This window comes from Myodes glareolus, chromosome 12, assembly GCF_982192425.1.
Source record: "Myodes glareolus chromosome 12, mMyoGla1.1, whole genome shotgun sequence".
NCBI classification, from domain to species: Eukaryota; Metazoa; Chordata; class Mammalia; order Rodentia; family Cricetidae; genus Myodes; species Myodes glareolus.
In genome coordinates this window covers 82,233,448-82,256,189 of record NC_142037.1, presented here as the reverse complement: position 1 = coordinate 82,256,189, position 22,742 = coordinate 82,233,448, and the positions used below count along the sequence as shown (strand labels likewise).

Here is a 22,742-nt window from a genome sequence, read left to right as displayed (position 1 = left end):
CTCAGTACCATGCCTGGTGGGTGTCCTGTCCTCTTTCCCACCCACCAGTACCTCCCTTCTTCCCACCACACAAAGACAAGACAAAGCTGTTGGTTTTGCCTTCAGACTTCCGTGTGCTGGATTGTGGCATGAGGTATTTTTATTCCCTTTTGTTAGTACTTAGAACCATCTGGTACATTGTAAGGCAAATGATTAACACGTCTCACTCCTCATCCATCTGTGAGTCATGGACACTAGCCACAGCCCCTTGACTTTGGGGGGTCTGCTTCTGGGATGTAGGGCACTGTTGAGGGCTGTGCTGATCTCTACAGCTTGCACTGTAGAGGGCTCTGTGCATGAAGGGAATGTCAGCCACCCAGTCACCCTAGGGAACAGGCAAACAGTTTTCTGTTTGAGAAAGAAATAAAAATTTCTTTCTACCTGAGAGGCTCAGGTAGTGTTTGGCAGCCAGGTTCCCCAGGAGTCTGTACAGGATGTGGGCCATCCTCCTGTCCGTACCCCATGCCCAGAAGGAAAGACTTGAAGACAGGCACCGTAAGAGACTACTAGAGAGTGTGCAGGTTCAAACCATGGTGTCAGGAGGAACTGGGTCCGGTCACCAGGGCTGGGACTACGTACCATGACCATACAAAGCTCCGGGAAGCTCACTCAGCGCCCCATAACATAACAGCACAAATGGCCCTGGTCAACAACATACAGCTTCTCATGCTTGTGAAACAGACAGGAAAACATCACAGCCTAAGAGCCCCCACTGTACACACCACGCACGGACAGTGACGCCCAGGTATTGCACTGGAAATCCGCTTCTCTTAACAGAAAACAACCCCACTACAGTTTGTAAATAAGAATCACAAACAATTTGGTCAACTTCCACCAAGAAAATGGGTCTGGTAACCAGGTCTCCCTGGAGCCAAACAAACCCCTTAGTGGAATGGAGTGCGCCACAATTGCCTATTAGTCAAGGAAAGTGAGTCCTACCAACGTCCTATTATAAAAGTAGAAAGATTGGAAAAGAAATGAAATCCAAAAATGATCTCATTTGCTTAAGACTGCGCCATGTGTTGTAGACACTGGAAAAATCCATTCTGGAAAATAGCAGTCCGCAGGCGAAAGACGACGCAACCCTTCCCTAGGAAAAGAAAGCGCACTTGTGTCTCAGGTGAACGGGTGCGTGGGCTCTGCCCTGGGGTGCGCCTGCAGGGCAAAGGCTGTCATTTGGCACTCTTGATGACACTATCTCAATACTGGCACAAGCTAAAGCACCCCACGAGAATGGCAAGACAAGCCCTCCCACCCCTAGGCCTGGAGGGGAGAGACTGCTGAAGGAGAGGTTAGTACTGGAGAAGACAGGGTGTGGAGAGAGGCCTGTGGGGGGAGGTGGGCGGGAGCCACTGCACATCTTCAGTGTGTTCAGACCGGTGTGGACTTCACTAGGCTTCGTCATATCTCCCAAGAGAGCAGCCATGGCTGGAACAGCCAGTGTCCAGCCATCAGTACAGGTGAGATTCTTTGTGACTCAGGATGTGGGCGCGGGAGGCTGAGCTGGTCGCACTGCGTATGACTTCCATCCACCTAGACAACGGAGGGGACATTTTACCTCGGAGCTCATCAAAGAGTGTGCTTCTGCTCAAGTGGGGGTTCCTGTGGTGATTGTAGGGGACCGATGTTTGCGAGCCATAGCACACTCTACATGAGGCAGTTCCAAGGGCCATGGGGGGCTACAGTCCCACGCCATGACAGGACCTCCGTTCGTCTGGACACTGCCAGTTGTCACAGTTGGGGGTGTTACTGGCACCAGCTCCCAGATCTGCTCAGAGTAGTCTACCCCAAGTGACTTGGTTCAACATTCTTGGGTGTATATTATAGAGAAGGCCACCTGCCCTTAAGATTCAGCATGGTAAGGCTACACACCTTGGATCTTTCCAGTTGATGATGTAGACTGATAGGCCCATCTGCACGCATTACTAGGGTCTCCTGATTGATCTAGAAGTGCTTTGGGCCAGGGGAGAAACAAGCAGCAACAAGGCCATAAGAGAACTTGCTCCCAAGGTGGGGAGCTGGCATGTTGAGGCCCTGGTGGTGCTAGGGGATGCACTGCCCAGAGTTTATGTCCGGTTATCTGGCCGCCTGTTTCACTGCTGACTTCCTGGCTAGAAGAAGACCTGTACACCAACGCTCAACTCACTTTAGGTCCAGGGGGACTGCGCGTACACATGGTAGAGGACCCAGCAGCGTTGGCATGTGCTCACCATATGTGGTAAGGACCAAAGTCACCGAGGAGTTGGGATGCCACACTGTGTAGCCAGGACTATGAGGCAGGCCTACAGAACACACACTAACTTCCCTAGAGAAAAGGCCTGATGTCGGGAATAGGAGCACTGTCCTGAGCATACACAGGAGGGGGCACCTACCTCTCGAACGTATATTCGCTTTCAGCCCTGAAGTAGTACACGTGGGACTTGAAGTGCAGCTTAAACACATAGTCCTTGTGAATGTTCTCAGATTCTGAGGGGATGGTGAGCGAGTAGCCCAGCAGAGGCAGGCTGGCGAGGGGGTGATTGTCCTGCAAACGTACAGAGGTGGCTTTCAGGAAGTGGGCAATAGTTAATCAAGGGCTAATCTTGAAAGCCAATCTTGGCCAGTGTGCCATGATCCCACTAGTTCTGTAAAGAACACGGTCTCCCCCCAGGAGAAGACATGCTCTGTCTCCTCCCTTAAGAGCCAGACACCTGGCTAGGAGGCCCCCTAGGAGGTGTGTTCACCTCAAGATAACGTCTCCCCATAGTGCAGTGCCTGGAGTCACCATGAGGTCTGCAGAACTATTTTTTTTCACATCAGTCCTTTGGGTGTTGGCTAGAGCCTAATAACTTTTAAATTCCCTACCAGTGCTTTGGGCCCCCTTGCTCTTTGGAAAAATGCCCAGGGCCCCTGGATTGTCCTTTTCCTCGAGTTCCCACTTGGGTCCGTTCTTCATCCCTGAACATCTGTTTGTGTCTACTGTTAAATTCAAGAACACCAAGAGAAACCCCCGAGACTTGTGTTTAACACCCTTCTGAGCAGCGGCTGTAAGGGAGATGGTAGAGTGTCTCTGTCTTAGAGCTGAAGATCTCGGTGGATATGGCTGGCTGGAGCCCTGCCCTGCCCGACTCCTGGTTCTCTGCCTGACATCCGCATGTCTCGTGGAGGTGCTGCGTTCTGCTCGAGCAGGCAGACCCCAGGTCAGGGCAGCTGCCCCATGGCACTCACCTGGTGTGATTTGTAGAAGAACAGGCAGAAGTTGGTGAACACAACCCACAGCTTCTGCCATCCGTTGCTGTTCTTGAACTTCCTCAGTAAGTTCCCAGACAGCTGGTTCTGAAAGACAAGTGGGGCGTCGGGAACCCAGATCCATGCCATTTCCTGCCTCTCGAGAGCCTCTGAGGGTGCATCCTGAAAACCTAGCACTAAGAGCAGGTTTCTCACAGCAAGCACTTCATTGCGTGGAGAGGCCATCAGACTGCATCAAGAATTCTTGTCACCTATCACAAACCATGCCTTCTCATAGGAGCCCTTATCTGTAGTCACCCTTGAATATGATTCGTTTCGTTAGGGAGTTGCAGGCATTGTGGTTAGTTACAATTAGTCATGCTAAGAAGGGCCCTAACGAAGTGTGATTCGGGGCACCATGCAACAACAGACTATCAGGAACGGCCAGTCAGTGATCTGGGATGCTGGTCTTTTCTCTGAGAGACCTAGGATTGAAGGAGGCCCTCCTGAGCAGCTCTATGCTGCCACCTAGTGGGAATGTCCAGAAGCCACGCCAAGCCCCTGATTCCTTGAATCCGGTAGGTTCCTGTAACAATTCAACAGGGCAAGACTCCTGCACAGGCTTCCCTGACAGGACAACCTTTCATCCCTCTGTCAAGGTGCCCAGAGCAGAGGGTGGTGACGCAAGTTGGAAGGGTAATGGTAGTGAAGGTTAATTAGTGCCGCCCACAGTTCACCAAAAATCGTTAGGTGGCGTTATTGCACAGCTCAGAGCACATTCTGCAGAGGACCAGAGTCAGGCTCCCAGCACCCTCCTGGTTTCCACAGGTGTGGCACTCATTCATAGAACCCCATACCCCGCCATACTTCAAAACAAAACCTTGAAGATAACATCACGTCTGATTTACCCCATTTTCAGAAATGCTACTTTCGGGTAAGACCCCGGCGGCTAGGAATTGGTATGGGAACATTAGGGGTCCTATCCTTCAGCTGCTCAGCCTGATGGAAGAAGCAGGCGTCAACAGTGCGAGCTGAGGGGGTTCTGCCCATACCACAAAGCGCTTCAGCCATCTGGCTGCCACTGCCTGCAGGAAGGGCAAGGGGAGGTCCAGGGAGTAGCAAGCTACTTCACAAACCCTTCTGTCTGGCCTGTCACTGCTTTGTCCTTGTGGCATCCCTGGTAACACCCCAGCGAAGGTTCTAGCAGTGTCTGGCCTGTCAGTGCCACCATGCTGAGCCCACGTTCATACGGATGGCTCGGCTCAGCCTCCAGCTGTCTGGGCTGGATTCTGAAACAGCGGACACCCTAATGTGTTGATATTATTGTGTTATAACCTCTGCCTCTACTACAGCTTCAAGTTCAGGTCTAACGTCCCTACCTCCAGGACCTGGGAATGTGATCCATCACAAGTGACAATCCTACAAGCAGATAACCTGAATGCAGGCCAGAAGCAAAGGGCAGCAAGCAGCCTCTCATCAGGCAGGGAGCTGGGAATGTGACCACAGGACACCAAGGCTACATATACAAAGAAAGGGAATGTATGGGAGTTAGGGTCTTGGGTCCCAGCTGGGCCCCCTTGAAAATGTCTCTAGGACACAGCTGCTGTAGGAAACTCAGTGGGTCAGTCTGAACTGTGAAGGCCACTTGCAGAACATAATCCCAAGACTCTAAAAGCACATCTCCAAACTGCTATTGTCCTTGGCTCACATTATATGACCCAGGCAAGTCAGGCGTTAGAAGTTCCCCCACATGGGGCCAGAGTCGGGGCATCCCCGTGACTGGAGCCTCGTGCTTACAGGTGGCATTGGCAACATGATGGGACAGCTTTGCTGTTCCCAAGTTTGCCAGGCTATGCAGTGGCTGCTTTGCCATGGGATTTGGAAAGGTCTAGAAGTAATCCAGAGGGAAGGCTCACCTTCAAAACAACTATTCAGGCATGAGTTACAGAGCCCATGCAGAGGGCCTTTCTTGGGACGTGCCCTGCGAGCTATAACCAGGCCCTGCTAGAACCACCTCATCCACTTCAGACTTGACCGTCCCCTGGCATACCCCGTGTCCCAGGTCACAGCTGCTGGGGTGTCTGGGGCTGTTGGTTGGCTGTAGGCCACGCTGCTGTACCTGAGCACATTCTTCCCCGTTCTGAGTCCACGAAACGAAGGGAAACGTGGAGGGCAAAGGAGCCTGGCAAGGCTTACAGGCGGCGGCATCTACAAAGGAGCGTGCCTACTCTGTCCCAGTGGTGGAGAAGGCTACAGCAGGCTCACATGGGATGGGCTCTCAGCTCCCACCGTACCTCCACTGCGATGCTGAAGTCCACCATGGAGACACTGGTGTTGCGGTGCCAGCACACGTGCACCATCGTGTTGCCACGGTGAGGGGCCTGGCGCTCCAGTGAGGTCCGTGAGGCGCTCAGATCATCCTCGGACTCCTGGTCAGCCGCTGTGGCCTCATCTGGGGACTCTGCAGGAAGTTGTGAAAGGCAGTAAGGATACGGTCCCCTCCCCTCTGATACAAGATTTCCATCCTCCTCGTGCTCCGGAGTGCTGGAGAAGGCGGGGGCGTGGGGGGGCTCCCACTATGGCGCAAGGTACCCAATGGGTCGGATTCTAATGAAGCATCCTCCCAGTATCCTCTGCAGTGGCTGGGAATGCTTCCTGCTGGTGGACCACTGGGCCTGTAGCCTGCTCCCCTCCATAAATACCGGCTGATACATGGCATTCCCGGTTTGGAAGAGATGGCGATCCCACTCCCTCATAGCCACTTGACCACTGATCCCAAGGGCACGGACAGAAGGCCTACCCGCTCAGGGGCTCTGCCTAATGTGATCTGTCCCCTGGAACGCGGAGCCCCACCTCTCCCCGTGTGGACAGTCCTTGTGGCCTTGGGCACATCCCCACCACTTACTGTTGTCAGGGGGACTGCTAGCCAGGAGCTCAGGGGTGGGCCCATTGCTTTTCTCTGCCAGGTCAATGGCCATCTGGATGTCCTCCGTCCACTTTTCCATCTCCGACCGGGAACTGCAGACAGAGATGGCGTCAGCTTTTCAGACCATGGAAGGTCAGAGGCAAAGAGTATGGTGGGGTTCAGGAGTTACCTGGCGGCCACGATGATGGACTGCCGCTGGCCACGGAGGGTCAGGCAGTGGGGCACACCCCACTCCTCTTCGCTCTCCTCGATCTGTGGAGGAGACCATTAAGTCACTGCTTGAGCAGACAGCCAGGCACCTGCTGCATCTCTAGGCACCAAACTGGTACCAGCCCAGGCAAGGCAGAGCGCAGAGCGGCCTCGGGGCCACAGGAGCCCCTTTCCCACAGTCAGGGAAGGTCTCAGAAAGGCCAAGGAACATTCTGCATTAATTCCTTCTGGCAGCTTGCACACTTCCTCTCCACCTTCTGAGAAGGTTGGTATAAGCCTGGCACATAGCGGAGGCAGGTGCCCTGTGGACATCTGCTCACCAGGATGTGAGGGGCCTGCCTGGGTGAGGACACAGGCGAATTCGTACCATACAGCTCGAGTTGACTTGCCCTGTAGCCCATGTTTGCAGAAAAGGTGGTGTTTCTAGAGTCCTTGCTAGTGAAGACAGAAGTACCTGCTCTTCATGAAGAGGGCATGCCAGCGCTGGACACTTACCGTCATCCCGTAGAGCGGGAGCTGTCCATGGACTTTAAACTGATTGGATGCTGTTAGCCCCCGGCTGGTGTACAGCAGGACATCGTTGAACTAGAGGGACAAGAAGAAGTGTGGGAAAATGGCTCCCTCTTACCTCTCATGGGAGTGGACAAGTCCTAGCCTCGGGACCTTCCTCACCCACTGGTGACGTGGTTCTGGGACTGTTGAGGACGCATGGCTTGCCCCACTCACCAGAAAGAACATTCGCTGCTGGAGCCCCTTCCCGGAGAGCTTGCTGAGGCTGCCCAGGCGGATGAACTCCTGTGGAGCACACAGAGCCTCAGTTTACCAAGAGCATGAGAGTCTGAGCTGGTGCCTGGATTCTGGCCTCTGAACCCTGACCCATGATACATATGGCACTAAGTGGGCAAGAGAGCGAGTTCTGATCGGGCAACACTGAGACAGCACTGGTTATGAGTGGTAGATTTTATGTGCGTTTTACTCCAATCTTAAGCTGATTTTCAGCCGGACATTGGTGCATGGTTATAATTCCAGATACTTCAGAGGCTGAGGTGGAGGAATCAGCTAAGCCCAGGAGTTGGGGGCCAGCCTGGTTGCACCTCAATTGCAGTATTTGGGAGGCAGAGGCAGGTCAATCTCTATGAGTTAAAGACCAGTGTAGTCTATGTAGCTGCACAGTCTCTAAGGTCTTCTCAGCTGACTGTGAACAGTTTAGGGAGGCAGCTTGACGAGCCCATGACTGTGCTCATAAGGGCGCTAAAGTTGGTGGGGCCATGCGATTCCACCCTCACACGTAAATGCGCTCCTTCTGAGCCGGTGGCACACGTCTAGTACACGCCACGTGTCCCTGTTAGTGCCATACAGGAGCCTGAAGTTCAGACACATGAGCAAAATGATTAAGAAACTTGCCCAAGAGCACCTTGGAGGCTCCGTCACCCATGAAAAAGACTTGTGATGCTTGGCTGTATATGGCTGTCATTCCGGGCTCAGAGCAGGGCTGCTGAGGCCATGGGGCGGGCTGGGCTCAGAGCAGGGCTGCTGAGCCCTCGAAGCAGGCCTGATATAGCAGAGTCAGTCACTGCAAGTCCCAGCTGCACTGGTCTTAGGGCGTTCTGACACCCTAAGGAGAATCCTACCTTAATGGGCAGGCAGGCCCAGAGCATCTGGTAATCTGTCCCTTAGTGAGCAGACTGCCGATCTCAAGAAGAACCCTATTCCTCAGTAAAACAGAGCTGTTTGCCCCGCCATCCGGATTAGGAGACCCACAGGGGAAGCCCACCTGACAGGATCTAACCTAACTCCTTTCTCTTAACCACCCCAGAAAGTCCCCCACCCTGGGCGGGGGGCTCAGCTGCTGACTTCAGTTCCTTCCAGATGGTGTCCAGGCCACACCGTATCCAGTGGCACTACACTAGGTGAGCATTTAGTCCCCTCCCGTCATTTCTATGGGGTCTCATTCAGTCTTACCGGCCTGTCAGACTGGGTATGATCCTCATCCCACACCAAGTTCCACCCCTCGCTACTGGAGCTAATCCTGAAGCCACAGCAGGAGACTGCCATCCAGTGCTCTTTCCACACTGAGCAACTTTGCAGACGGTCTCTGCACCAGGCGGCATAGTATGGTACGTATTTTATAATGTTCAAACAATATAAATGACACCAAGTCCACTGGGCTGCCCTACGTACTCCATAAAGACTGCAGATAAGGCTGGCATGTGCTCAGCCCTGGTAGAATGAGAGCGGGGAACCACATAACTCACAGTCTCTTGACTTGCTTCCCATCCACTTTCCTGGTGAGGTTTGCTGACAGAAATACCTAAGGTGTCTCCCATGGGTCACATGGATTAAAAGCTGCCTGGGCAGGGGCTAGGGGACTCTGGGTACAGTGTCTGCTGTGCATGCTGGGGGACCTGAGCATGAACCTTAGAATCCACGTAAGCAGGCAAGCGTGGTGGGGTGCATCTGAGATTTCAATGCTGGAGGTGAGGAGGGTGGAGGAGGAGTGGAAATGGGGAGGGGGTGGAGTGGGGTACGGTATGCCTAGGGCTCAGTGTTCACCGAGCCTAGCCTAGCCTGTAAGACCCAGGCTAGTAAAAGGTGCCTCAAAAACACAAAAATAGCCAAGGTGAGCCACACTGGAGAAAACGCTTTAGAGATGAACTCTGGCTTTTACACACACACACACACACACACACACACACACACACACTTGCCCTGGCAGAGCTGAGTGTGACAGATCATACCCTAGTACTCAGGACCAAGATTTTGAGAGCAGCCTGGGCTAGATTAATATTCCTGTCAAAAATAAAAAAAGGCAACTAGCAAACTCGTTTGCAGGAGAGCAACAGGCCATGGTTAGATAAGCCCGAAAGGCCCCGGCTGTCTGGAGCTCTGTCTGCTTGTCTGCGGGTTAAGACAGGTCTGCAGCAGATCAGGAAACGGCTAGGGCAGGGTAAGAAGACAGCCAGTCATCCCACAGAGAAATCAGGTGAGAGACAACTAACGTCTGAATAATTGTGTTCCCCAGGCGACTTCCCCTTAGGGGCACCACAAAGGACACAATGTGGGTCGCTTCCTACCTTGCTGTAGGCGCTGGGCTGGAAGGAAAGTGTGTGCTACATTAGCTATGAGGCCCATGTGCCCGCTTCTGACACGGGGACAGCAGGGCAAGGTGGTAACAGCAAGGACGAGCAGGACTTGCCCAGAATCATTTACCCCATGGAGCTCGAACCAAGACGTGTGTCACCTGTCTCTGGCATTTTCCCGCTGTATGCCAGTGAGAAATTTCCATTTTCACTTATAAAAATTTAAAAACTACGAAAGCTTTCTTAAACCCTCTTTACAATGTGTGTGTGGGCGGGGGAGGAGGACAGGGACATACATAAGCACATTGACCAATCAGGAGGCCGGAGCCTACGGCTACACTAGAACACACGGGCTGGAGGAGACTGAGGCCCCCTCTGACATCACTCCAACACCTTGAGCTTACCCTTCCTGGGATCACAAGATTGTCAATGCCAATCAAATCCTTCTTGAGCTCGTGGAGCTTCTGGAAGTTCTCCATCTTGATCATTGTCCCATGCAACTGTGCCACCATCTCTGTGATCTCTGCCAGCGCAGCTGAGGAAGGGAAAACAGGCTGCGGGTCAGCTCAGGTAGGACCTGCAGCCCCGCGCTCCAGGATGGCCTTGTCATGGGATGCTTTGTCTCAGCTGGTGTGACAAGCTCCAGGCCTGCTCCATCCTCAGCCATGACCGCCCAGTTTGGTCCAGCAGACATTTACTGGGAATGCAATGGTCAGCAGGATGGGAAGAGGCTGTGGTAACAATGATGGTGTCATGGCCCCATGGTGCTCACGCACAGAGGGGCAGTCTCTGTGGTCACTGGATTCCGCATCCCAGTCCCTCATCAGCAAGGCCACCTATGTCTCAAGTCAGGTAGCACTTTAGTGCAAATGAGCCCCAGCAGTACTAGAAAAAACAATGCAAGTTAGCCAAGCCTGCCAAGGGTAGCACAGTCTTCTCCCCTTGTGGGTGACATCCTCAAAGCTGGGAGCGGCCTTTAGCCATCTCACGCTGGCACAACTGACTGGTAATACCGGTGCCACAAGACAAGAAGGAAGAGAGCAAGAGCAGCCCAACACAAGGGTCAGGCAGAGGTTAAAGCTCTAGGAGGAAGATTCGATCAGAAGGGTTAGTCAAGGGGCACCAGGGACCCAGGAGGCTGGAATCACACACCGAGGGTCACAGGCAATAGCAGTCAGTCAAAGTCTGGGACTCAGGGCAGCACCGTGCCTGGAGCATCTCCTTCATAGCTTTACTTTGTCAAGTCACTTACTTAGAAAGTGCGGGTAGAGCCAGGAATGCAGTGTACACATAATCCCAGCCTTAGGGAAGTAGAGACTGTACTTCTGTGGATGTGAGTTCTAAGCCAGGCTGGCTTTCATAGCAAGTTCCAGGACAGCTGCAGCTAAACAGTGAGACCCTGTCTCAAAAAACTAAACCTCTGTGTCGGACTCCTGTGTATATTCTAGATAAAGTCTCAGGTCCACATCCCTCTGCTCCTCGGCAAGGCCCTGCAGGGTTCACAGACAGCTGGGTGGTCTGCGTTCACTGCCTCAGTCTCACCCCCCCCCACCCGCTTCCATACCACAGCACACAAAGCACCCATTCTCTGGAATGTTCCACACGTCTGGTCTCCCTTGGGCCTCTGTATCCACCCTTGTGAATGTTCCTCGCTCCTCACCCCTTCCTCTTCCCAGTTCAGCTCTGAGCTTGGGCAGCCTGGCTTAGCCCCCAGGTGGAATTCATTCCCAGCCCTCTGATGTAATGCTTTGTTCTTCCTCCCTCAGGCCAGGCCACATTCTACCTTGTGTGTGTCTAGTACATGGGAAACAGGATGGGCCAGGACCTGGACAGGGGTGCCCAGTCTTCTGGTTATTGCAACATGATGCCGACTTCCGTAATGCTCGTGTTCCACAGTTGTGCAATTACGTTTTAAAAAGCAAAACAACTCATGTTTGAAGTGAGCGCTGGTTTGGCGCTGAGCTCTCCTCAGAGCTATTTCTGGCTGAAAGGGTCCCACGGCCTTGGGATAAAGCACCTTGCCGCAGGTGTTATCTCTTATCTGTGGCAGTTTGAATGTATTTGTCCCCTGTATCTCATAGGGAGCTGCATTGTTAGGAGGTGTGACCTTATTGGAGTGGGTGTGGTCTTGCTGGAGGAAGTGTGTCACTGTGGCCCCCCCCCCCCCCCCCCCCCCCCCCGCTCTGTGGTCTCACGTGCTCAAGACACTGAGCATATCTGCATGGAGTCTGGTTGGCCTGGGATTTGTTATGTAGACTCATCATGGGCCACCATGCCTGGCTCTCTAATACTTTAGGTAAGAGTCAGGGCCTTGGCATGATGGTAGATGCACACACTCATATAATGTGTTCAGGAGCCGCCTCCACAGGGCCCACGCTGTGCACAGTCCTAGCTTGATTCTTGAGGGGACTGAGGGTGAGCCCAGGGCATGCAAACTTCAACCATCTATATATAAAACACGGGACAAAAACAGCTTGGGTCAAATGAACCCTGCCTCGGTGAGACAAGCGCGTGTGGGATACTAGCTCTGATCTTGTCCTGGATGACACTTGCAAGTCCCCAAGCCTCAGTTTCCTTCAAAATGGGCAACCCCAGTGATCTCCTAGCACTGTGAAAGGAGGCTTGGTGCAAGGCTGGGCTCTGCGCAAGCTCAGGTAGAAAACACGAGGGGCTGGGCTAAGTGAACAAGGTGCTAGGTTTGGGCTCCTAATTGTTTGCTTCCCCACTGTGTGACCCTGCACAGGTTTCTTAGGCTTTTTGGTCTATGAAATGAGCTACCTGTGACTCGGGCTGTGACCGATGCCCAGAAATAACAAGCAACCTCAGCCCATCAGTTATTTACTCAGCAGGCCTGACGTGGGAGTACTAAGTCTCATGTAGACAGGTGGAGGCTGGCCTCTGGGAACGGGCTATAGATGAAGTTTCCCCAGGGTCCTTTGTCCCTGCCCATCTGGCTGCAAAGGAGAGGACGTGTGCAAACAGGGAAGGAAAGACATTCCAACTACCAGCATCCCCTCCCCCTAGGAAGATCAAGATGCAACCCTCCCATGGCGGAAACCAGACCCGCTGCAACAGCAGATGGTCCACAGAGACCCCAGTGGGTACAGCATCCTGTCTGCGCACGCTTGCTGCGGTGTGGGTTGTCCTTACCTCGGCAGTCCCTAAAGTCAGCGTGGCTCGGAGGGTGGTGCTTGCAGAGCCGCTCCAGGACCTGCTTGTAGTGCATAAGCCGGTGCAGCGGGCGCAGGAGGAAGGTGTTGAGTGGCAGGTAACACACCTTCTGCAGCTCGAAGTCTCGGCAGAAATGCTCCAGCCGCCGGGAGCTCTTGATGGACGTCTCCAGCGCCTCCAGGGCTTCGCTGTGCTTCCACAGGTGGGCCGCCAGGTGCTTAGGGAGGAAGGGGAGACGGTTCACACCAGTGTGACCTTTGTGCTCATTATTTTATTACAGTTTTTTTTTCTTTCTTTTTTTTTCTTTCAGATGAGACCACAGGTCAAGCTCTCCTGGTCACATTATGAAGAGGACCCCAACCTGTGCCAGCACTGTGCAGAGCTGAACGCACACAGTGAGGGCACACGTGATGGATTCCATCCAAACAAACCAGCTGAGCAGGCTTAAGCATGCGCAGATGCATTTAGTGCCTGGGCTGGAAACGGGGCAGGAAAGACCCTGCAGGCAGGCATCGCGCTAACCCAGGATGCTGCATTTCTGGAAATCTGCTGCCTTCCACAGTGTATAAAGTCTTTAAAGCCAACAATAAAACCCACAATAAAACAAAATGAGCAAACTAACACATGTAAGGTGTAACTCAATTCACTCCTCAGAGAAAGGCAGCGGTGCCCTCCCTAACCTGTTTTGCCTTCACAGAGCCCCACACTGCAAACCCGTGTGGTGCTGGCATGGTGCTGCAATGCCATAGCTGAGGAGGCCGGCAGAGCACAGAATGTCAGCCTGGAGAAAGTGGGCAGAGGTGCTCAGCAAGGCAAGAAGGTATATTTTTAGGTCTTCCATGTCGGTTAATGGGGGGAAGGCAGTGGGGTACTTGCAGTCTGGCATGAGAAGGACACATGGTGGCTGGTGACCAGTGAGTCAAGGAGATGTCCCTGGGGTGGGGGAAGGGCCAGACCTGTCTTTCCCCACCACTCCCAAGGCCCATGGTAGGGTCTTGTGGGCTAAGGGGAATTTGACTTTTCTGAAAAGTGAAAACTAGAGTGAACTGAGAAAGCATAGTGGCAGGAGAAGAGGCATCTTAGGAATGGGCAATGAGCAGAAGTGCCATGGTGATCAAATCACACCATGGAAGGAATGAAAAGCCCAGCGGGACAGCGAGGGGAGCAGGGGAGCAGAGGGCCTAAGGCGGGGTCTCATGACCACAGCCAAGACTGTACCACCAGGCCCAGCTCCACGGTGTATTTTTTTAAGGCATTACTTAAAATGATTCTGTATGGTACTCTTATGGTGGATGCTTGTCTTCCCACTCAGAATGTCCAATACCAAAAGTGAGCTCCAGGGTGGACGGGAGGCTTTGGACAATGGTTACACAGCAATACCGGGTCATCAGCCTTAGCTGAATTATACCAGTGAACAATGTTAAGATTAGTGGAAACCATGAGTGTTGGGTGTGTGGGTAGGCACCCTACACACTGATTAAAACTTAACATTTCACTGAAAAATCAAAATATATTTTAAAAAGACTCTCAAGATGCCTGTTACTACACCCCTGAGTTTGGTGCATCTGCCTCACAGCGCTAAGACTTGGCCGTGGAGCCTGCCAGGCTATTCTTGCTTTGCTGGATCTGCACCTCACTTCACAGTCTGCCACAGCTTCTCGCTGATGCTGCCCCACATTGCCGCATGGTGTGCCTCGGACGTGGTGAGGCAGGGGGGGGGATGCTCAGGATCCAGTAAGTTACATCTCAATCTTGGTTAAAACTGAGGAGAGCCAGGCGGTGCTGGGGTGCACCTTTAATCCCAGCACCCAGGCAGAGGTAGGCAGATCATAGAGTGAGTTCCAGGACAGCCAGAGCTGTTACACAGGAAACTCTGACTCAAAAAAAAAAAAAAAAAAAAAAAAAAAAAAAAAAAAAAAAAAAGAAAGAAAGAAACTGGGGAGGGTTGGAGATGTGGCTGACAGGTAGGATGCTTGCCGGATATCTGTGGGGCCCTAGGCTCAGTCTCCCAACACACAAACTGATACCACACACACCTCCACAGATACGACACCCACCACCATATACACATACCATAAACACACACACCATACATACCATCCCCACATCCCCCCACAGACACCCTCACACTCCACAGCAAGGTGTTGACAAGAAATGACTTGAGTAGCTCTTCATCTTAACACAGCAACCTAGACAAATGGATGATGGGAATGAAGGATCCATAATTCTGTGAGAGCCCTCCTACATAGTAGGTTCTTGTTTACGCTGGACATATATCACAGTAGCAGCGTGAGTGGCTGCCTTCTTGGGGATCACTCCTGTTTTGGGACGGTTATTAGGTCCTGAGGTTATGAACATGCCCCAGCAGCTGAGACTTAACAGGCCCTCTTAGGAATGCAGACACAGATGTGTTCAGCAGGTGAGCAGTGTGGATCAAAGCCTTCTGTATCGCAGACGCTGCTAAACGCGTCCAAATGAACAATAATCTCAGACATTTTTAGGAGAGGATTGTGGGCTAGTACTCCTTAGCTCCCTTAGATATACTTTCATTGTTTGCTCCTGTTTAAAAAGAGATTTGCCTTTGATGGGTTTAAAGACATAGAGTTTACTGGAATGCTCAGATAGTTCAGCATCTACGATTTTGTTACTCACAAAGCAGCCCAAAACAACGGACTGAAAACGCAATGTACGGTTTTGTGTACGTCGTTTTTAAGGTCAGGAATGACCTGTGTATAAACTCCTGTTGCTTGTCTACAATGTGGAGCTTTTAAATCAGAAGCTACTATGCTCTAACATTCCCTAGAACAGTGGGAGGATGGTCTGACCACACGATCATCCTTGATGCTTCATGCAGGTCGGAAGGCCAGGCAGTGCATGCTCACGGAAGGGGCTCCTACTCCTTCCCTCCATCCCCAACCAGCTCACCTTCATGCCCTGAATGTTCTTAAGCATGACATCCCCGATTCTTTGGTAATCTCCTTTGATGTGGGCATTTGAGCGGCCTTCCCTGGGACAGCAAAGGGAGAAACACAAAGTGTTAGCAACGAGATACCCACTTCGATATCTTCCTTCTGATCGCCCATCTGGATCCCTCACGAGTGACTCCTGGTGCCGGAAGGAAGAACTCCTTTGGCATGCACTGGGGAGGCTGTGGTAGGAAGAGCTGTCTCAGAAAACAAACCAACAGAACTCCACGTGTGCATGAAGGAGAACCTTGGTTGGGTCCGATAGAACTGTTTCCCTTCTACAGACAGGTTGGGAGATCGGTCAGTATAAAGGTCACTTACACCAATTGGCTTTTGAACTGATTCAATCCTTGAGACTAGCAGATAATGGCAGAGAGCAAGACATGACTCCTAAATCAGGGCTTCTGTCCCAAGAGCCCTTAGCCAGAAGAAACAGTGACTGAGAATAGTCAGGAGAGCCATTCCTGGGGGGGGGGGGTAGATGACACAGAGCGGGCAGCTGCAGGGGAGGCGGTGAGGGGCCTCCCTCACATGGAGTACCAGGGCACTGCCTCAGGACCTCAGTGCCCGCCTCAGCACCTCAGTGGGCATTCCTAACTCAGGGTTCAACCAGCAAAGAGAAAAGGTGCCGGTATTTACTGATCATCTCCACGCACCCAATGATTTGATGACCATGACCTAGGCGCTGGCTCAATTCAGTCCTCAAAGCAAACTTGAGAGGAAAGCTCAGACCTTTCGCCTTTTATTGCCAGGGAAGCTGAGATCCACCCCTCCCCTGTCATGGGGCAATGAGCTTGCCCTTGGCCACGTTAGCTCAGTCTCTAGGGCGACACCTGTACCGCCTGCCAGTGCATTTCCTAATTTAGTGGTAAGAATGGAGTAATAAATGAGGCTTGTACCCTGACACCATTGCTAAGGCCACCCCGAGGCCAACTTACAACGAAGAGATGAGCTAACGAACAAAACGGTAAGAGCCAGGCACGGGGTGTCAAGTCGAATATACGAGGTGCCCGGGGAGCAATAAATGAGCCCATGGCTGAAGTGACAGAGACGGGGAGCCCCTGATCCCCCGGCACCGAGAAGGGACTTCTGGGGCCGCATGTGACACTTTCTCTATTGGTTGCTTCCATCTGTGGCTCGTCAGGGTGGGCAGGGCCTGTGCACAGGTCTCATAAGTCAAGTCCAGGAGCGGTCATGTCAGTGGACTAGTGACTGCCTCCACCCTGTGCACCCCGGGTTTCTGCACAGTGCACTCACGGGCACTGTTTTACCCATACACATGTGGCATGGAGCTGCACGAGAACCAGAAACATCTGGGTCTCCGTGGCAGCAAGAGAGTGTACCTGCTGTGCCCCCCAGGAGGCTGTACCTGCTGTGCCCCCCAGGCCTTCTCAAGCCTGCGAGCACTTCTGCGTTCTTCGGGCTGCTCCACTCTTCCTCCTGCTGCCCTAACTGCCATTCTTCCTCTTCCTCTCCAAAAGAAACCACGATCCTGTCCTCACACCTCCCTCCCATCCTGACAAGACTCCGGAAAGATGTCTGTTAACCCCTCTGCTGCCTCTTTGCTCCCCAAGCTACTCCCAAGATGCCTGCGTCCTTTGGGACTCCACGAGGAGCCGCCTTCCCTTCCTGCCCCTCTCCTGCTCTGTATGGTTTCAATCCGCGACGCCAGCTCTACACTTCACTGTTCTTCAAACCTACTGACCCAGGGCCCATGTTTCTCAGACCTTCGGATGGCTTTCCAAGGGCCACTGGGGGTGGATGGCTCCTGCCCCCGACACAGACCCAGGCTCTTCCCCGGTAAGCCTTGGCCTACGGCTAAATCCTGCTTATAATTCCATCCCTCAGATGTTGTGTCCCTGGTGTTTCTGATTGTTAAATGCCCACTGAGTATACGGGCCATTTTGCTGATCCAGGCTTGGTTGGTCATTTAATGGTTGTTCCACCTAAACACTTGACATGGAGAAGGAATTAAATCCATAGGACGTTCTGGCCTAAAGGATGTCTTCCGTTGTTTAGACACACACTGCTGCTCCTTCAACTGGGTGCCCTTTATTATGAGGCTTTGGTCAGAGCTTGGAAGTTCTTTCCTCTCCCCCTACCCTTCATACCAGAACCGAGAAGAAATTCCAATCAAAGGAAGACCCTTCTCTAAGCCAGATGTTCAAGTTTTTGACAAAATGACATACACCCAGACAGAAGCAAGACTCGGCTTACACATGGAGATGTCCTGGAATCTGCACAGATGACCCAGAATTTACAAATGGGTGTGCCATTTGATGGCACACATATGAAAGGTCTTCTTAGTTCAAAGAGTGCAATTTAGTACAAGCTAAATAATGCCCCTGGTTCAAGACAAAATCAAATTATGTAGAGGGCAAAGAACAAGAGTGAAAGCCAAACTTAATTATTTCATGCCCTCCATTTTGGGGTGTGATCTCAGACTTGTGGTGACTCTTCTGTCTCAGCTTTCCAAGATTGTGCCCATGGGCCTCCCATGCCTGCCAACTATTTACTTTAAAGAATCTACTGTTAACACTTTCAACAGAGGACTTTCCTTCTGTGTCTCCTTGTTATCAAAGCTCTACCCCTCCCACCATGCAATCTGGATTCTTGCTGTCCAGAGAACACTAGGGGGAAGTAGTGACCAGTCCCCTTGCAACGCAGAGCCACTGTTAACCCCCATTTACCGGGTGTCAGCTCTGGGTGATGTCATGGGAACAGGCAGCAGGCATCTAGCGTCTGCCCCGCCCTCCCACAGCAGACAAAGCCCTGGGGCAGTGGGTTCAAACACAGGACAAACCCCTGGGACTGGGGACAAGCCCCAAAGTCTTGCTGCCCCATGTGAGACTCATGTGTGACTACTCTCCTCCACTGGCTGCCTCTAAGTCTACAAATCTAAGGCATGTGTCTTACTAAGAACAACCCAAAGATCGCTTTATTATCAAGATCATGAAAAAGTCATTATAACTTGTCCAGAACATCCTCCGGATGTTAACCCCACAAGAAAAGGGTTCTTGTTCGGAAGGCAGGGCCACATAGCTGTTGTCTGGACGGATAATTACCACACACTAACAGAGATGAAAATTCTTTTGACAATTTCACTAGGAAAACCAAGACTCACACAGTGTAATTAATTTACTTCCAAGAGCAACTACATGTGACCTCGGCAAAGGACCTTGCATGCATACACATGGGGACAAATGCCACACATTTTTGAGGTTTTCCGGTCCTGAAGGGGCTTAGGCTTTCACTGGGCGACAGGTACAAGGGTCTGGCTGTTGTATATGAGCTGGACGGATGGCCCGCTAAAGGGCTCAGCCCCTCTGGCTTCATTTTCCTACTCACAAATCAACAGCAATATGCACATTAGGAAAAAGTGGCCCTTTAAAATGTATTTTTTAACATGAAGCCCGGAAGGGAAACACATTAGCTCTGTGGCCATCTGCGTTTCGGTGCAGTGATTCGGCTCTCTACTGCCGATGGTTTTCATCTGGGTATGGACCGCCCACTGTATGCTGGCCCAGTGTACATGAAGCGTGTAGAGAGGACACCCACACGCAGCCGATCATTATCAGTGTCACAGTACCTGGACATGACGGAAAGGGTTTACAACACGTCTATCAGCATCTGCAGGCCGTTTATAGAGGTCAGTCCTGGAGCTTTGGAAACGTGATGGAAGCGACTTTAAGTCATTATCAATGTGACTCTGGAGAACGCAGCTCACTGTCTGTCATTAACTATGCTGTCCGGTGACAGGCTCTTCTGTCTATGACGAGGAACCCGTGCCTCCTGCGTCAACCTTTAGACTCATGCTGCCTAAACTGGCAAGATGGGCCACAGGGTAGAGGTGCCAGCTTCCAAGCACACAGGGACCCACACATGGAAGAATATAACTAACTCCTGAAAGTTGTCCTCGGACGGCTACCCATGTACTGTGATATGTGCGCGCGCGCACACACACACACACACACACACACACACACACACACACACACGGAGTCTTTTAAAGTTATTCTTAAAAAGTTAACTAAATTCACGGTGTTCAAAGGAAGGTTTGTAATCATGAAAAGATTCTTTTGTATCCGTGACCCGTGGCTGCTCTAGCACACGACAGGCGTATACCCAGATTGTCCCTACCTTCTGGCTACTGGGAATACTTCTGTAAGGTTTGGGCTCTTTAATTCTTTGAGGCATGTATCAAGGAATGTAGTTGCTGGGTTCTATCACAATTCTATATTGAATTCTCGTAGTGGGGCGGGGAGAACCTCTATGATTCTCTTTTAATGATGCCCAGCACAAATCCGAAGCTTCAAAGAGCAGACAGAATCATGAGCTCTTACCTGATTGATATCTGCTCTACAGTCATTCCCTGGGGCTTCCGTAAGGATTAAGAACACCTTCAGACAAGAAAGCTCACAGAACCCGCTAATCTGGGCTCATAGCGGCTCACTGAGACTGAACTGACAGCCAGGAAACCTTCACGGACTGACCTAGGCCCTCTGCATATATGTGACAGTTGTGTAGCTTGGTCTTCCTGTGGGACCCCAACAGTGGGAGCAGGGGTAGCTGCCTCTGCCTCTGATACCTGCATTCGGGACCCATTCCTCATAGTGAATTTCCTCATCCAGCCGTAATAGAAGAGGAGCCGAGTCTCACTTGATAAACCATGGCTGGTTGGTACCCATGGGAGGCCCACCTGTATCTGAAGAGAGGAGGAGTGGATGAAGGGGTAAAGGGGAGGTGGAGGGGAGGAACCAGGATGAGGGGAGGGAGGGAAAACTTTGGTTGGGAGATATATAAAAGTCACCTTTAGGGTCACGGAAAAAGGTTCCATCCAGTTCCCTCATTTCTCCTCTGCTCAAGTCACTGAATGTGCTGGGGACACAACAGCTCTACCCATAAAATCCCTAGTCACAGACAGTGACAGAGTCTCACCCTAGAAATAGCCTCTCCACAACCCCCGAAGGATTTCAGACTTCACAGCCAACCCCCTGGGCGTCTCTCCACAGAAATCCCCCCAGGCTCTTTCCTGGCATGCCCCATCCTGTGCTGTTTCATCGCGGTTGCTGTGCTAAAATACAGGCAGCTGGGAGGGAGAATAAGGGCTTATCTGGCTCCCAATTCCAGCCCGTTGTTGTGGGGAAGTCAAAGCAAAAACCTGAAACATCTGGCCACACCCAGAGCCAGGAGCAGAGAGATAAATGCTTGCTTGGTGCTCAGTGTCCTCTCCACACGCACACAGGACCCAGACTCGGGGGACCCTGCAGCTCACAACAGACCCCAGGGCCAGCCAGATCGCCACCGTGCCTTACCAGACTCCACATGGCGCTCTAGACCGTCAAGTTGATGATGAGAACCAACCATCTCATCCTACCGGGCCCCTGCTAGGGCCTGCTCTTGCTCCTGATACCTCAGGGTTCTTAGGTTCCCTGCTGATTTTTGCTCTGTCAACCACATTTACGCCACAGGTTATGTACGTGAAGACCCATCTTCAGTGTTCTTCCTTTTGAGTTTTTACTTTCACAGATTTGACTGTTCCTTCAGCTCAGGACCCCCACATCTGACTCCCTGGGGGTGGTGGGGCGGGTGGATTCCTTTAAATTATATGCCCAGAGCATACCCCCATTCCTTCACTGCTTGCCTCTTCGTTGGAGCCCTTCTCTTTCTCCACGGCGTGACCCCAGGTGCTGTCTGGACCCGCGGTGTCCTCCACAGGCTTGTGTGTTGGGACACTTGGGTCCTCACCCGGTGGTGCTGTTTTGAGAGCTGCAAATGCTGAGTCGTGGGGTCACTTAGCAGAGGAGGTTTCTAGGGTGTCCTAGCTGACCATGATGGGAACATGGTGCAAGCTCCTGCCACCTCACCTCGCCATCCCTGCCATGTCCTTATCCCTTAAACACCGAGACCAAAAAAACTCCTCCGTAAGCGACAGCTCTAGGTGTTCCGCTACAGTCATGAGGAAGCCAGCCGTCCGCCATCCTACTAACCACACTCGAAGCTGTCCGTCCCTTCCCCTTCCCCCCAGTGCTCAGTGGCCCGTGGACATCTCATCTGATCTTGCACTGTTTTCACGGGGACCCTAACCTAGTTTCTACCCAGCTGACCCTTCTTGGTAACTGTGTGTGGCACGCACAGCCTAGCGTAATGGCGTTCATATGATTACCCACGGTTCTCAGTTCCCTTCTGCCTGTCCGCACACTGGCAGGATCTGCACTCTGAGCCCTCGGCACCAAAGCAGAGTCCCCGTCTACCTCGGGGGTGGGGAAGCAACATTTTGCAAGTCATCTCAAACATGAAATCTCAAAGTTGGATGGAATGCCCACCCATCCCAAGGCTGTCTGAGTGGCTTTCTCTGAGTATGCTTAAACAGCTGAGTGAACAGTCCCTGATATTCAAAAGGAAAAAGCAACCCAGTCACTTTTCAGAACTCAACAAACCAGTTTTTGAGTTACCATTTTTGAGGACGGTGTAAGTTGGTCTTTGCCAGCCTGAAGTAGGCCTTGGTCCTCCACTTCTGCTCAGGTGTTTGTACGGCAGTGACATTTGGAGAGGGACAAGAGTGCTGTCCAACTGTGTGGCCTAAGCATTCCAGAACATTTCCTGGTATGAGTTCTGCCTGGGAATATCATGGTGACTACCACGCACGTACCATTCTGGGGTGGTGACCACCACACATGTACCAACTCTGAGGAACTTTTGATGCAGGGAAAACTCTAGATTTCTTTCTTTTAACAGTAGTAATTGAAAATGGCAATGGGCTGGGCGTGGTGACACATGATTCAATCCTAACACACAGGAGGCAGAGGCAGGGGAATTGCTTTGAGTTTCAGGCCAGGATTGCCTGATCTACAAAACAAGTTCCAGGAAAAACCAAAACCAAATCAAAAAAAAAATCCCAAGCCTAGAAAGTAAGCACGGAATAAAGTCTAGAGTTTGATACCAACAACATGACACCATTGCTTTCTTTGTTTGTGACCTACACGGACACAAATATAATTTCCACTGAAGGAGAAAAGAGGGGAAGGGGTCTGTGAAGAAAGTCGATCACATCAGCAAATCTAAAAGTATTCCAGATTCAGTCAACGTTTTAGAGAGCTTAGTTTGGGCCCAGGAGATAGCTCAGTGGCAAGTTCAGAAGCT

General features: G+C 51.9%; 1 protein-coding gene across 2 annotated transcripts in view; it reads right to left on the bottom strand.

The window, feature by feature from the left end:
* Window positions 1-89: 89 nt before the first annotated feature.
* Farp1 (FERM, ARH/RhoGEF and pleckstrin domain protein 1) overlaps window positions 90-22,742 on the bottom strand; it is a 237,018-nt gene continuing 214,365 nt past the window's right edge. For both annotated transcript variants that reach the window (XM_087912311.1, XM_087912312.1), the window contains exons 17-27: window positions 15,559-15,640; window positions 12,613-12,850; window positions 9,867-9,997; window positions 7,109-7,177; window positions 6,878-6,967; window positions 6,342-6,424; window positions 6,152-6,264; window positions 5,541-5,707; window positions 3,247-3,354; window positions 2,412-2,563; window positions 90-1,572 (exon numbers count right to left, since the gene is read on the bottom strand). In XM_087912311.1, the coding sequence (XP_087768437.1) occupies window positions 1,491-1,572; window positions 2,412-2,563; window positions 3,247-3,354; window positions 5,541-5,707; window positions 6,152-6,264; window positions 6,342-6,424; window positions 6,878-6,967; window positions 7,109-7,177; window positions 9,867-9,997; window positions 12,613-12,850; window positions 15,559-15,640 (1,315 nt within the window). In that variant the 3' untranslated portion in view covers window positions 90-1,490. The remainder of the gene's footprint in view (window positions 1,573-2,411; window positions 2,564-3,246; window positions 3,355-5,540; window positions 5,708-6,151; window positions 6,265-6,341; window positions 6,425-6,877; window positions 6,968-7,108; window positions 7,178-9,866; window positions 9,998-12,612; window positions 12,851-15,558; window positions 15,641-22,742) is intronic.